The sequence below is a fragment of the Lutjanus erythropterus genome, chromosome 14 (assembly GCF_056507025.1).
Source record: "Lutjanus erythropterus isolate fLutEry1 chromosome 14, fLutEry1.hap2, whole genome shotgun sequence".
Classification (NCBI taxonomy): Eukaryota; Metazoa; Chordata; class Actinopteri; order Lutjaniformes; family Lutjanidae; genus Lutjanus; species Lutjanus erythropterus.
The window spans coordinates 16,649,992-16,665,173 of record NC_139330.1 but is presented as its reverse complement, the minus strand read 5'-3'; the positions used below and the strand labels follow the sequence as shown (position 1 = coordinate 16,665,173).

At 40.0% G+C, this 15,182-nt stretch overlaps 1 protein-coding gene across 4 annotated transcripts; it reads right to left on the bottom strand.

Annotated features, from left to right (window-relative positions):
* Positions 1 to 348: 348 nt before the first annotated feature.
* Positions 349 to 15,060, bottom strand: washc2c (WASH complex subunit 2C). Of its 4 annotated transcripts, none has more exons than XM_084735604.1 (31): positions 14,901 to 15,060; positions 12,992 to 13,135; positions 12,652 to 12,816; positions 12,421 to 12,489; positions 12,053 to 12,226; positions 11,860 to 11,953; positions 11,714 to 11,775; positions 11,553 to 11,609; positions 11,357 to 11,455; positions 11,122 to 11,200; positions 10,392 to 10,451; positions 10,142 to 10,266; positions 9,955 to 10,045; positions 9,783 to 9,836; positions 9,504 to 9,695; positions 9,267 to 9,415; positions 9,052 to 9,162; positions 8,396 to 8,488; positions 7,816 to 7,917; positions 7,621 to 7,728; positions 7,358 to 7,530; positions 6,457 to 6,580; positions 5,791 to 6,216; positions 5,568 to 5,696; positions 5,376 to 5,477; positions 4,660 to 4,734; positions 4,332 to 4,391; positions 3,307 to 3,534; positions 2,356 to 3,033; positions 2,097 to 2,268; positions 349 to 1,053 (listed from the first exon to the last, which is right to left on the bottom strand). In XM_084735604.1, the coding sequence occupies exons 2-31, from the start codon at positions 13,133 to 13,135 to the stop codon at positions 908 to 910; spliced, it is 4,341 nt and encodes a 1,446-aa protein (XP_084591730.1). In that variant the 5' UTR covers positions 14,901 to 15,060; the 3' UTR covers positions 349 to 907. The 4 variants fall into 4 exon arrangements, with proteins under 4 accessions (XP_084591730.1, XP_084591731.1, XP_084591732.1 ...); XM_084735605.1 differs by having other exon boundaries at positions 10,142 to 10,263; XM_084735606.1 differs by lacking the exon at positions 4,332 to 4,391.
* Positions 15,061 to 15,182: the final 122 nt, after the last annotated feature.

Below are 15,182 nucleotides of genomic sequence, written 5' to 3'. Positions count from 1 at the left end.
AGACAAAAAGTCTTTTAATGCCATGACACAAAAAGATGCAAAGACTTAGACCGTTTTAGATTTTGGAGCCTTTTAGGTTATATGATGTTTGGCAACGAGACGGGTTCTCTTTAAGTGCTAATAAGGGAGCAGCTTCAATTCCTCCTTTTTAACTTTAATAATACTGACCTCAACAAAAACACTAAACCTTAATCATCCAAAACTGAAACAGACATGGTGTTAATAATCACAGATCTTAAGTTCCCTTTCTTCAGAATGGGCTTCCTGCTCAGATCAGACACAGATCAATATCGAAGTCTAGACAGACAGCGCACATGAAAACAAGTGAATTAGAAATAATCACACACATTTCAGATAGCATAAAATATGTTTCTTTTTAGTTATTAAAAATGAATTTCCTTTTTCATCACAGCCAAAGTTAAGAAATTGATGAATTTCTTATTAATAAAAACGTTGTCAAAATGCCTAAGACAGTAAGTAAACACATTGATTTCTCATAACCATAATATGGCACAAACCCAAGACATGGAATCTCAACATGGAAAAGCCAAAAGGATAAACATCTTCAAAACAAACAAAACAATTTACTGTTAATTTCTGCAGGCTTTGAGGCTAAGCATATGGTATGCTTATAAAGTGCTATCATGTATAATAAAGATTAACAGCATATAACAACTGTTACATAATATGATCTGATGCCGAGATGATTTTGGAAGTGCTGTCAGAAGATGACTGGAATCATTTTCATTTAAGACTTTATCTGCCAAAAATAAGCCACAGTATTTATATGAATTCATATGAATAAATACTCTATCAACAGTGTATCCGATCTCCAATCTTTCAGCGATCCAAATGATATAAGAATTCATCCACAATTTTACAAATCTGGCTGCTCAGAAACAACAGTTCAGTTCCCACCAAGAGCATTAAGTGGATCATCAAATATGTTGCTTGAATCCGCTGCTGGGCCGGTCTCCTGAGACACTGCTGTTTTCTTTGATTTATGGGGAGCCTTCGTCACTGGTTTTACTGTGCTTGGTGAGAAGATGTCATCTTTAAAGAACAGAGAGATGGACAAAATATTTGGTTAAATACACCAAGGTAGACTATCGAGCAGACAGTATGAAATGTGCATTAGTGATGCACAGAGTGCAGTTAGATTCACAAGCACAGCTTTTGATCCATGGGTTGGCCACTACACCTGGTACTAAAATGCAATGTCTATACAACTTCATTACGCAGATGAGGAAAATGTATGTTTTAGGTAGTTTTTTTTAGGTCGGTGTAAACCCAATCCGTACAATCTTCCCAGTAAAGGGTTTACATTTCAATACTAGGGGTGCCACAAATTCAATACTAAAACAATAATCAATCAAAATGAAAAACACTTCAAAGATGACATAGTGTAGCATATTGGTTGTGTCACACTTGATAAACTGAGTTTTTAAACAAGAATTTGAAAATGTAAATGACAGTGCAAATCAAGACTCGATAGTCTAACAACTGCCCTCAGAGACATCAGACAAAAAAAACCCTGAAAATTGAAAGTCAAATTGAGTCATGAATTTGCAGAATCTGTCACCCCTAATTATAACAACACTCAACAAAGGAATCAGCAAAAAAACAGCTTGCACTGCTCAACATCATTATAGCCTACAGGAACCAGCAGAGGTGCAGGTGGAAAATACAGTCCATCTGCTCTGGTAAGGGAGACACAGCAGTTTTACTTCTTTCCCCTGTTGTTTTTAGTTTTGCTGCTTTTGCTACAGTGACGACCATGGAAACATTACAAAATTAGCCTCTCTAATTATTAACATAAATGGTTAAAGAAAGCACTCATACATTAATACAACACATAATAAAGAAATCACATAGAGATCTTGTGCTGCTTCACATAATTTAAAAGTAATATTGCCTATAGAGTTGGGTCAATGTGCTCATGCGGGTTTCTAAATTGGAGAAAAATACCTTCAGGTGAGTGGCTGGTGGATGACTTATGCATGCATGCGGATGCAGATGAACTCAGAGCCCATCCACTCATCACTAGTGTGTAGTAAAAAGCAGGATTGCCTGTGTGTGTTTTTATTGTTGCTTACCCATGTCATCATCAAATATTGACTTGGTCTCTCCCTTTGTCTTCGACTTCTGTTTTGGCTTTAAAGTGTCCGACAGGTCAGCAAAAATGTCTATGTTGTCATCGAACAAACTGGCCTCAATGCTCTTCTCTTTGTGCTTCTTGTGAACTTTAGGCACAGTGGCGACTTCATCCTGAGAAGAGAGAAATTCAGCCGATAAGAAAAGAAATGGAAGCACAGAAAACATTGATAGTGTTGACGTCAGTGTAAATAAAGATACCTGGAAGATATCCTGCTTTGAAAAACTACTGCTGTTCTTGATCTCTTTACTACTTGTGGACGAGGGAGTGGAGCTGTTGCTCACTCCGAAGATGTCCTCGTCATCATCGTCTTCTTCCAAAAAGGACGAGGCCTTGGCTTTCTTAGTGGTGGACCTTGGCTTGACCTTTTGGAAAAGGTCGTCAGTGTTGTCATCAAAGATGGATGAGAGTGTGCTTTTGTCTTTGTCTTTCTTCAGTCCCACATCGCTTCCGACCTGAGGTTGTGTAGTCTTGGTGGTTTGTCTGGCGGAGGGGGTGTTAGTTACAGGGGTGGCCCCAAACAGACTGTCAGAGCCAAAAAGGTCGTCCTCCTCAGGAGACGGCAGCACCTTGGTACTGCTGCTGTCTTTACTAGAGTCTTTCTTTGTAGCGTTTGTGGATACTGGCAGTGTCAGTACAGAGGGTCTGGGGGAGGTTTCCAAGAGAGAAGGTGAGGAGGCGGGCAGGGCTGCGGGTACAGCCGAGTTTGGTGGTACTGGACTGGCCCGCACCTGACTGGACTTGTCTGCTGGAGGTAAGACTAAACCTGGAACATCCCCGTCTGTGGTCTCTTCTTTATCCAGTACAGATCTTTGGGCTGCTTGCTGCCTTGCCGCTCTGGACTGGGGTCTCCGTTGTGCAGAACCCTTGGCACGAGCCTGCAGGACAGAAGATTTACACTCACAATATCACATAAGAAATCCAAGTAATGGAAAAGCAACCGAAATGATTTTAGATAATACAACAAACAACACATGCAACATACTCCAGGGGCTGTATTACAGATAAATCCATCTTGCAGATCATATCTTAACTATTTGGTAACTGTAATACTAATTGGGAAAAATCCTATCTTAGACTCTCCCATCTTAACTTAAGACTCAAGGTATTAAGTTTGTGTAATATGTCCCCAGGAATAAAAAAAAACTCACCTTGTGTGCACTCTGCAGTGTTGTAACCTGGACAGGGGTGTCAAAACTCACTCCTCCCTCACTTTCTGCCTGAGCTCCTACAGGAGTTGTGGCAGGGCTGGGGCTCAGGCTGGAGCTGGACACCCCAGAGGAGGAACTAGGGGCCATGCCAGGGAGTGCACTTATGGCCCCTGGCAGGCTAGGGACGGCACCAGGGAGCAACGCAGCGGGGTTGATCATCAGACTGGCCTGAATATGATAAGATCAGACGCACCAATACAGTCATATACCAAGGAGACAAAGACACCATGGCCCCTGAGTACTGACGAAAGACTATTTAAAGGGATAATTCAGATTATTTGAAGTGGGTTTGTATGAGGTATTTGTCTGTAGGCAGTTGGCATCTCCCAAGATAGGAGAAGCAGAAAGGAGTACTGTTGTCTACTATTGTCTGGCTTTTGTGCAGGTACTCCTCTCTGCCTCTCAAAATTGGAGGCGTGTGGACCAACATCTACTATAGGTAATACACCGACCATCAGTAAATACATGTACAACTACAGTAAGTACAGTAACCTACATTAAATATCCCTAACTATCCCTTTAAAACAGACTTTCCAGTTAAAAACATACAACATTTGTGAATTATTACATCTGAAAACTACACACTTAGAGCTTCTTTCTTTGAATTAAGTTTCTTAGAGTGGTTCTAAGCAGCAGATCATTCAGAGGAAAATGAGAAGCCAGGACTGTGGATGGAAATGAGGCAAGAGCAAGATGCAGTAACATCTTGTGAAACTGAAAGAAAGAGCGAGCAAATTTTTCCAGTCTTGCAAAAATCAAATCAAAACAGACCATTATCTTCATCGTGGTGGTCATGCTGTTGTATCGTAACAAAGCTTTCAAGTTGGAATATGAAAAAAGCCCAGACAGAAGAAACTCTAAAAGACACAAAATGTAAGTGGGAATAGAAAAGTCTGTCCACAGGAGGACTCAGAGTGAAATGTCAGGAATGAAGACAATTGATTCAATAAAAACAAAAAGATTACTTGAAGTTTCCCAATCCTTGATGAGGAATCTTTAGGTTTTACAGGACTTGGTGCAGGTTTCTGTGTGGTCAGATTACAGCAGGTTCAGAATTTAATCCAATTAAGCCATTCCTTGTGCTCATCTAGAAACAACACTATCTTTTAACAAACTGTAAATTACAAGGTAGATGTGTCCATCACAACATATCAAAAATATTAAACAAAAAACAGCAAATACAAGCAGAAATAAACCCTATATCAAAAGCACCACACGTGTGTTCATGATTCAAAAAAATCTAACAGCCCATGACATTACTGGAGCGGCAGTACATTCTTACAGCAGACCCACCTGAATCTCCGATACAGATTCTGGACTTGCTAGTGGTGCTTTGTCATGAGGTTTGCTGGGCTTCTCTGCTACTTTCTGTGAATGAAAACCCGAGAGCAAAATAAGACAGGTGAAAGTTCTCCCAAGGGTCTACAACTAGGAATTTAGTGACTATTTACGCAGCTGATTTTATTTGTAATGTAATATGTGATGTTAGGAAAGCAGGGGCCTCATTACAGGAGCTTTCTAAGCCTGAGTTTGTGGGATTACAGAAACACATTTCCTAACGGCATTTAAGACAAAAATCCTACCTTATCTTAGGACAGAAATTAATATTCACAGAACTGTCCAAACCTAACAAACTCCAGAAGTTACATTCCTCAAAAAAAATTATTTCTTCCCAGCTAATCAAAGCTAAAATTTAACACCCATCTTTTCTTGACCATTCAAGAAAAGACGAGCCAGCCAGGGACAAGTGAAGTGAGACAGTCGTGTAAGATACAGGTAGAATCAAGTTTACAGTTCTAGTTAGGATTTCCTCATTTAAGATAAGATACGAGGTCTGAGATAGAACACAGCCATGAGTTTAGGAATAGCTTCTGTAAGATTTTTCCTATCTTGGAAAGTTAAGAAAGGGGAGGCACTTAGGAAATGTTTCTGCTATGAGGCACCTGGAATCCAGTATAATTCTAATCACAAAAAAAAAACCAAAAATTAGAAAACTCGAACACGCTTACTGGAGGAGGAGCTTTTGGCTTGGTGGAGCTGAAGAGGTCATCCTCATCATCATCTGCAAACAGACTTTGTGCTGCTGGCTTCACTGTGCTGACCTTGGAGCTCTGAAAAATAAACATAGTCATGTATCTTTACCATCTAGCACGCAGAGAGAAAAAGAAACAGATATACAAACAGATATATAACATACTGACCGCAGCTTTCCCTGAGGTAGCAAAGAGGTCAACATCTGGGTCATTGTCCTTCTGCTGCGTCTGACTGAACAGCAGCTCCTCATCCTGGAACACACCTGTGCTCTTTGCTTGTGGTCGCTCCTCTGCAGGCTGTATAAAGAACAAAAAAGATTTCAATACATTAATTGCAGGAGAAATGATACAGGAATGCAGCTTTTTTTTAGGTTCACTGTAAAATATAAACCTTTGATGTGTTTCTTGCTGTGGGTTTACTGGGCGTGAATATGGGTTCATTCCAATCAGATTCATCTTCCTCCTCATCATCAAACAGACTAACAGTCTTTGTTTTGACTTTCTCCTCCTTCTTCTCCTCTTTTTTAACATTTGGCAGTGGGCTGTCCTTAGAGAGGAAGCTGTCATCGTCGTCAGCTTCATCCAGTGGGCTCTTCGTCTGCTTGCTGGCAAGAACGTCGATGCCTCCGAAAAGACTGACCGCTCCAGCGGGCTTCTTTTTACTTTCACTGCTGTCTGGTGAGGGCGATAATGGGAGCGGTTCAGGGGTTTTAGCTGCTGGTTTCTCCTGCTCTGTAGGCTTGTCCTCTGCTGCCGTCCTAGAAGCTGCAGCCTCCTCTGATTTAAGGGAGGATGACTGAGGGGCTGCAGCAGGTGTCTGAAGAATACAAGTCATTAAAGGAGATTAATTTGAAATATCACTGTTGTGTGACAAACTCATATTGCTAATGCATTTTTTTAATTTAGTGTTTTCTCTTTGAAGGATCTGAACAATCCTCTAGGGGCTGAAAAAAAAATCAGAATCTCTGTGCAAATTAAACTGCTTTAAACACAACTGGAGGCAAGTTTTAAGATTTTTTTCATGACAAATGTAAAAATACAAAGTTAGAACACTCACTTTAGCAGTTTGGGGTGCAGTGTTTGTGTTGACTGCAGGTTTGATGCCAAAGAGCGACCCTTTATCTTCATCATCATCACCCCCATCTTCAAACAAAAGAGCGACTCTTTGAGGCTTCTTCTGACTATATGAAAAGCAACAGAGCAAGAGGACAGATAAGAATTCCTGACGATACAATCTTTCAAAAAAGTATATTATTCTGTGATTTTTAATACAATTCTAACAGTAAGCCAGTGTTATTTTTTTGTTTTTTCTCTGTTCATTATGACCCGTCAAAAAGTGCCTGCTTCATCTTCACCTGCAGCCTGTCAGGTGAGAAGAAGACAAAAGAAGACTGAGTGCATTGTTCCCAATTAGGATAGAGGGTCTTATGGACTAACGGAGAAATCTGTAATATACTTACTGATATGTCATCAGAGATTAAGGAAATGTGCTAAGTTGAAATACTTGCTTTTCGACAACAAAGCTACAACCAGCATGTTCTCCTTTGAATTTTCTATTCCAGCTCATAACTTGTTGCACATTTCATACATTTCAATTCTGTATTTATTTTAGCTTCGTGTAAAGCGAATAAATGTGATGTTTCCCAGATCATGCTCATCTGCCTTGATGCCAAAATTAGCTGAAGACCATGTGTCAGTAACACATTCTCAGCCTAGATGACTAAACACTGTCCAAGCTCACTTCTAAATAGAGATTTTACAGCCAGAGATATCCTTCATCTGACTAAAACACTGAAAAAAAAATCAAAAAACAAGACTAAAATGTGCCTTTAACTTACAACAATTTTCAGCAAGTGTCTACGATTAAAGTTCTTATCAAAATTAACACCACAATAAGCACTAAGCAGACATGATTTTGCCACATTTCTTATCATAATGAAATAAACTAGACTAAATACCTTGACTCTTTCGTTGGAGCAAACAGGTCATCATCATCGTCTTCGTCAAAGAGGCTGCTTTTGTGTGATGTTTTGGCACTGGGCAGACTGGAGGGGGCGCTGGCACTGGGCTTCATCCCTCCCGTCTTGACCTCCGCCTTCCCTGCACTGCTTGTAGAACTCATCCACTGGTCCTGTCGATCAAATATTCAGGAAAGTAATGCATCATATCGTACGTTCCATTAAATGTCATTGTGCACCAGTGAAAAGTTTTTTTCTTGTACCTCATCATCACTGAAGAGGGAGCCGGACACAGCCTTGCTGGATTGGACTGTGGAGGCTTTAGCTTGATTAGGTTTTGGTTTAGACTTAGCTGCAGAAGCAAACAGATCCTGCAAGGCGAAGAAACAGATTATTATACTTATCTTACTGACCTATGTTTTGTCCAAGTTTGTGAAATATGGGCTAATTATTTTCACCTCTTCTTCTTCATCGTCAAATAATGACAAAGGAGCCTTGCTGGTTTTGCCCTGGCTTGTAGGTTCAGGCTTCGACTGGCTCTTAGGGATGGCTGGAAATGCCTATGGAAGGAAAATACAGATATATAAGTAGGATATAACAGTAGGATATAACATGACAGTGACACGATGTCTCTGTGAGTGGGGAAACTCGTGGTTCTGTGCTCTGTTGTCTGACACGTTTTGCATTGATTATTTGCAGCAGTGTTTCTCATTTTTCTCATAAAACCCAAACTTATTCCACACTTGGACATTATGAAAGTTTGGAGGTGCAACGCTGTGAGACGAAAGTGAGGAAAGTTACAGCAGCAGTTCCTTAATGGGATGTATCGATACACTAGTACTGCATCAGTTTCTTGCTGATTTACATTCAGCTTTTTACCGATACAGGCCATCTGAATCTAAGCACTCACATCTTACACATTAAAGCCTGATGCATCAGACGCATGGGTGAATCTTTACAACCCTAATATATAGCGTAATGAAAATGAAATGTGTTACAGCTGATATCACCTTTTTCCAGTGTAATTAAAAGTCTTACCTGTGTGTCTTCATCATCAGAGAAGAGACCTCTAGTCTGGGGTTTCTGAGTCTGCTTGACAGCAGCCTTCCCCGTGTCTGGAGAAGGCCCATTCTGAAATAAATAACATATAGACGGGAATTTAATACAAAAAGCTCTCTGAATTCTAACTTCCCTTTATGTATTAGGCTTTAAAGGAAATACTGTGGGAGAGCATGGAGAACTGAACTGTGTCAACAGGAGTAAAGGCCATCAGTGTAACTAAATCAAATTTGGCCTTTTCTCAGACTGCACTTGAATATGAACTCTGAGCAAACATCAATATACTGACAGCATATAGGTCAGTTCATTTAATGGCATTCATGCCGAATAAATGAGCTTGTGAGTCATCACAGGAGCGGGCTTGACCTCAAAACAAAAAGTAAATGTAGAGATATACTAAAACTGGTATGACTCTGCAGATAAATACTGGAAATACACTGTGGCCTACAACAAGCTGATGGTGTATTAGGCAGGAGTACAAAACTTTTGACAATTTAACCTAAAACTGCAAACACTGTGGTCATTGAAGCCCAATCGAGTCCGTTTTGGTTGAAAAATCCTGCTATTCTGCATGTGAAAACACACCAAATTGGATTTTGTCAGGAGTGGATTGATAGACAATGATCTATTCAGACCTCCTCAGATTTCTCTGACTCCTCGCTGGTGGATGGCTGACGTTTTTTCAGGCCCTCATTGAGCAAGCTTTTAGTCCCAGGACCAAACATGGAGATGGCCCCAGCCGGCATCTAAACATAATTATGAATCATCAATATAGGCCAATAAGCACTACGGAGATAAACACAATCTAGATACACCAAAGCAAAATACCAACATATATGTCGATCTTTACCTTTTTCTCAGGATGTTTAATCTGCTCCTCCGCTACCTCCTTCTTGCTCTGAGCTGGTGCACTGTACTTCTCACCAAATATGTCACCATCCTCATCGTCTTCATCGAAAAGGTCAATAGCTTTCTTGGGTTTGGGTTTCTCCTGTACAGCTGAAAAGGAATGAAAATGTTTTTTAAATGTGAGGATCCCACCTGAACTTAGACTGAACCACTGAAGTGCCCATGCTCACATGCTTACCAGAGTCAGACTTTTTCAGGCTTTTACTACTGAAGAAGTCATCATCCTCATCCTCATCATCAAACAGCCCACCTCCTCCTCCTCCTCCACTAACACCAGCTCCTGTAGGAACCTTTTTGGAGGCAGCTGGAGTTCCATTCTCCTTGCTCCCCACTGAATCAGAGTCATTTCCTGAACTGAAAAGGCTGTTATCTGTGGAGAGAATGGGATTTGGTTTGGTTGAGGATGATGAAGCAGACGGAAAGATTAGTTGTCATAAAACTAAATGCTGATACCTACCTGGAAATATTGAAATGGCACCTGCTGGAATCTTCTTTGTGGGTTTGTCTGATTCTTGGACAGAAAAGAGAAGTCATGTGGCAATCTGTTAGTCCTGTTTTGTCTGTTTGTATGTTTGCACCCATCTTATCTTGATGTCTTTGCACGTATTTGTCAAGAAAGTTGGCCCTACCTGCAGTCTGAGCTGTGCTTTTCATGCTTTCATTCATCACCTTTTTCTCTTCAGACACAGGCGGTTTAGGTGCCTCAGAGAAAAGATCACCCTGAATGGCAAAATACAATACAGCACAAATCAAAATCTGGCTGCAGCCCAGAGTTTACATAATGTGGAGCTCTAAAAATCATTTTGTTTAATATACCTCGTCATCATCATCAAACAGGCCTCTCCCTCCACTGAAGAGGCCTCCTTTCCCCCCAAATGGGGAGAAGTCGTCATCGTCCATCTTTGGTGGCTTAAACATGTCATCACTGTCCTCTTCAGCTGCTGTTACAATGTACATAAACAATACTGAACCTCATACTGGGAGCAACGGGCCCGCTGTCAAAATAAGTGACGCAAACTTAAACAAAAAATGTCTGTATAGCACTGATGATGAATGAAAGTCCTACCCTGTGGCTTTGCAGGCTTTGGTTCTTTCCTGCTTTTACTTTTCTTCTTAGATGCCAATGCTTCCAAGACGTGACATGGTAGAAACACAAAATCCATGAGCATGCAATGATGGCATTCATTACTTAAATCTCAAATGTATAACCCCGATTCAAAAAAAAAGTTAGGAAACAGAATGTCCTAGTTGAATGCAATGATTTGCAAACCATTTTCAAGCTCTAGTCAGCTGAATGCATTACAATGACAAGATATTTATTATTCAAACTGAACACAATGGGGTATCCTCAAAAGACTCAACCGTTCACAAGCATGGATAGGCTGACACTCACTTTGTGAAAAACTGCTTGGGAAAACAATCCAACAGTTTGAGAACAACACTGCTTGATGTGCAGTTTAAAGGAATTGTTGTTAAAAGGTCAGGTGATGCATCACAGTGGTAAACATGCCCCTGTCCCAGTTATTTTGGAGCATGTTGCAAGCATCAAAATTAGAATGAATGTATATTTACAAAAAAACAAAAAATTAACAGTTTGAACATTAAAATTCTGTACTGTATACTAGGATTTGCAAATGATTGCATTTTGGTTTTATTTTAATTTTACACAGGGCCCCAACTTTTTTGGAATTGCGGTTGTAAACTTTGATGCTGTTTTTCATTAAGCATGAAGAGTGGGAAGAACAAAAAAAGTGACATGATATACTACCAGTTGGTTGGTAATGACAGCGACTTACATGCACGATCTCCTTCTGGTTTGCTGACTGGTTTGATTCGTGCTGCCAGCTCATCAGCAAAAGATGATGGGCCTGTGTTCTGAATGTGACATAAAAACAACCAGAAGTGAAAAACAAATACACAAATTTTCTCTTAGGCAGTGACATATCTGAATGATTTCAGGGTGAAATTAATATTAATCCACTCACAAAGACAATTATTCTAACTACTTGTGCAAAGTTAAAACAGACATACTTTTGTGTCGTCATCATCATCCCTGTCTGATTCTCCAAATATGTCAGAATCCTCGTCCTCCTCCTCTTCATCGTCCTCGTAACTCAACATGGATGACTTCTAGGTGAATGTAGGAGGAAAATCCAGAATTATAAAATTGTTCAGCTTAGTTTATATGTAATCTTTGATGTGTTTGGCTGGCACAAAGTCAGCGTACCTTCTTAATATTATTGTGGCATTCTTCCTCCTCCTGATCAAAGTCCTCATCAGAATGCTGTTAAATAAAAAAGTAAACACAATAAGGTTTTTATTTCCTATGGAAGGTATAAAAATAAAAACCTTGAAAAATGCTGTGATAGAAATAAAGAAAAGTCTTACAACTGCTTCTTTGCCGTCTTCGCTCTCAATCACACTGTCTCTGTCACTGTCGACTGACATTTCTGGAAATAAAAACATATGCATTCATTAGGAAAATAAACACTAGAATGTACCAGTGTCTGAAGAAGCTGCCAAGATTATTTTACCGTCACTTGAAAGGTCACCAAGCCCAACATCATCTTGTTCCATGAAGGCCTGCGAACCAATCAGATATGGAAGTGGCCTGTCCACATAAAGATCCTAAAACACAAAGGCAAAAACAGACATGCAGGTTTAAGCACAATAATGCAAAGATGAAAAGATTAAATGTGCATTTCCGCAGTAAGATTAAGAGCTTGCCTTGGGCTCCAGGATGGCCTCCACTCTGTCTGAGACCTCCTCGTCCTCTGAGTCGGAGTTCCCTGCTTTGATGTCCAGATGCTCAAAGGCTGACTCCAACACTCTCAGACCGTAGTTCACAGCCTCCTGCATCTTAGGGATCAACTCTGCCTCTTTCTGCTCTCGAGTTTTCTCCTTAATAAGGGAAAACGTAAATTGTTTTCACAGGGCAGCATAAGACTTGTGGGTAATATGAGCTGAGTACTGTAGCCATATTATCCTTGAAATAAAAGCTGAAACTGAAAAGCATTTTCAGTATTATACTGGTTGATCAGTGTTGTATTGTACACCAGCAAATTTTAGGAGCAAGAGGGATGAATTCTTTATACCTGCTCAGGCTGCTTCTCCAACGCATCAGCCTTGGAAACAGTCTCCTCTACTTCTTCATCATACACTCTCTGTAACAGGACAAGAAGTAAAAACACCTTTTAAGATAGATTACATCATGCATCATGCAATATTTTTGCAAGAAAAAACAAACAAGTGAACTGAGTTGTCCCACATATAACATAACAAGCAAAAGTGAAGAACAATAAAATAGTTTCAAGTATATACATTACATTTTCTATAAATTGCGTGTTGGAAAGCATGAGAAAGTCGTTAAAGACAGAGTGCAAGCAGCTGTCTGTGGCCTTCGTGTCACGGATCAGACTGTCCAACTGCTTTTCAATCTCATGTGTCTTTGACAGCATTCTCTGGGAGAAATCTTGGAGGAACAGCAAGAGCTGTGAAGAAGAAAACAAAACAAAACAAAGAAAACAGTTACGAAGACACCAGCAGTTGAAAACCTGAACACATTTCACAGTCCCCTCAGATGTGTACAACTGTTTGGGAAAAGATGATGATGAATGACTGTTTTATTGGCCTATTTCAGGGCTTGGGAAGTAGTTTGTGACTTACCCCCGAGTCAGCTGCCAAGGACCAGCTGGCACTGCTCTGCCGCATCTCTTCGAGAGTCCAGGGTCTCTCCCAAATCTGAGCATCTTTCTCTAAGTGGTCATTCCTGCTTGGGCCATTTGCTATTCCCTCCGGCAACCCACTCATCTGCAATCAGATCACTTATTGTTATTAATGTAATTAATTATTCAGGTGGGCTTTTAAACATCTATCATTAATAAATCATAAAGGGAAAATGCAACCAAAATCGTTTTTATTGTGTAATAATGTAGCCCACTAGAAAGGCAACAAATAATAAATTATTAAATTAATCACCAACAATTATTCTAATCATTTGAATATTTTTTAAGTCAAAGTAGTCAAAGAAGTCAAAGTCAGTTTTATTGTCAATTCTGCCATATGCACTGGACATATAGAGGATGGAGATGCAATTCTCTGAGACCCCTGGGGTAAACATACAGTACTACATACAAGTACTACATAAGTACTATATACAAGACAACAACAACAAAAAAACTAAAAAGAAAAGTAACAAAAGTAAGTAACAAACTAGTAGAAAAACACTGAGAATTTAAATATTTACATTTATTGAAGAAAAAAGTAAAAATAGAAAAATAATTATTAAAAGTGAATCTTTTCTGGTTTCTTTACTCCTCCATGACAATAAACTGAATAGCTTTGGGCTGCGGAGAAAACATCTGACATCTGATGATATCATCTTTGGCTTTGGGAGACACTGACATTTTTCATCATTTTCTGACATTTTATAGACAAAACAACTAGACCTTATCCAATAACTGAGAAAACAAACGACAGATTAATCGATAATGGAAATAATGGTTGCAGCCCTGTTGCATATTTGAAACAGTCCCTGCTTGAGTTAAACAGCTGAGCGGCTGTTTGTGTCTAATGGATGGATGGATGGATGAAACAACATTAAGGCAACTTTATACAGACGTCATTGCAAAAGCTCAAGCTATTAACTTTGTCATGGAGCTGGTTCACTGATAATTAAGTTTGGGACAACTCCTAATACACTGTTATAGTACTAATAATGGTATCACTGGGAAACATGGTTAGAGGAACAATTTCTTAAGGACCCAGCAATTAGTTTCTCCTAAAACTTAGGAAACACTGCGTAAACCGGAAAATATTGCATCAGTTAAAAAAGAAACCGACATTAAAAGCATAAGGTTTTGTTTCTTAGCTCATATTGTTCATAGCTTGTATCTATCTCTAACCTGTCAAGTGCAATAGTTAATAAAGGAAGTGAGGTCTGTGACAGGATTTTGGCACTTCTCCACAGAATCAGAGATATCAGGAAGGAAACATAAATCATACAGGACGCCTCCGACCAACTGATCAACCAGTGTGAAGTGCTGTCCTTGGTCAAAGGTTTAAAACTCCTCTCGGTAAAACAAACCATTCACCCCGATGCGTTTGTATGTGTGAGTGTTCATGTTAGTCTACAGCGCAGAGTCAATCTCAATGTCCAAAAACTGCGTGATGATACAATAAATTCACAGTGTTGTCCCCCTGATTTTCTGCTCATGGAGAGACTGTCCACAAGACCACAAAATAAGATCTATTTACTGTAAATCAACGTTATATTTTCCTTGGCTAGTTAATGTAATTATATTGCTACACTTGCGGAGCACGAAGCTAGCTTTGGTTACGGCAATAACGTTACAAATTTGCGGAAGGCAACTTGTTGTGTGCATATAGACTTGCCAAAATGCTATTTCCTCCAACCAGATTTCACATTCAAATAGACTTGCTTGTGGAAGAGAAAGCGGGGACTGTTTGGCTAGCAGCTAGCTCAACTTAGCTAGCCAACACCAACGTTATCTACAGCTGTTCCGAGCCGCACAGAGTGACATATCTGACCAAATTTGAGCGCCCTCGTGCTTACCTTGAACACCTCCGATCAATTGCTGTCCACGACGGTCAACTGTGGTCAGAAGCGACGTAAAAAATAAGATCGATTATGCTAAATTTGGCCTTTCCCTCATTGGTCTTCTGACAGGTCAGCCATGTTCTGTCTGCAGACAGTCACCTGACTATCGTTGCCTAGCAACCTAGTGAAAGTGGGGCGGAGTGGAACAAACCAACAACCGAGGCGAAGAGGCAAAACTAATGTATTTTTAGGCGGTGATATCCTGGGAGTGTCACACACATATATCTGAGTCTGCAT

Coding starts and splice junctions, on each gene's coding strand:
- washc2c (XM_084735604.1), bottom strand. CDS start 13,135: ATGAGTGGGTTGCCGGAGGGAATAGCAAATGGCCCAAGCAGGAATGAC. Junction 12,817..12,991: donor CCTTGGCAGCTGACTCGGGG/GTAAGTCACAAA, acceptor TCTTCTTCACAG/CTCTTGCTGTTCCTCCAAGA. Junction 11,201..11,356: donor ATGATGATGACGACACAAAA/GTATGTCTGTTT, acceptor TGTCACATTCAG/AACACAGGCCCATCATCTTT.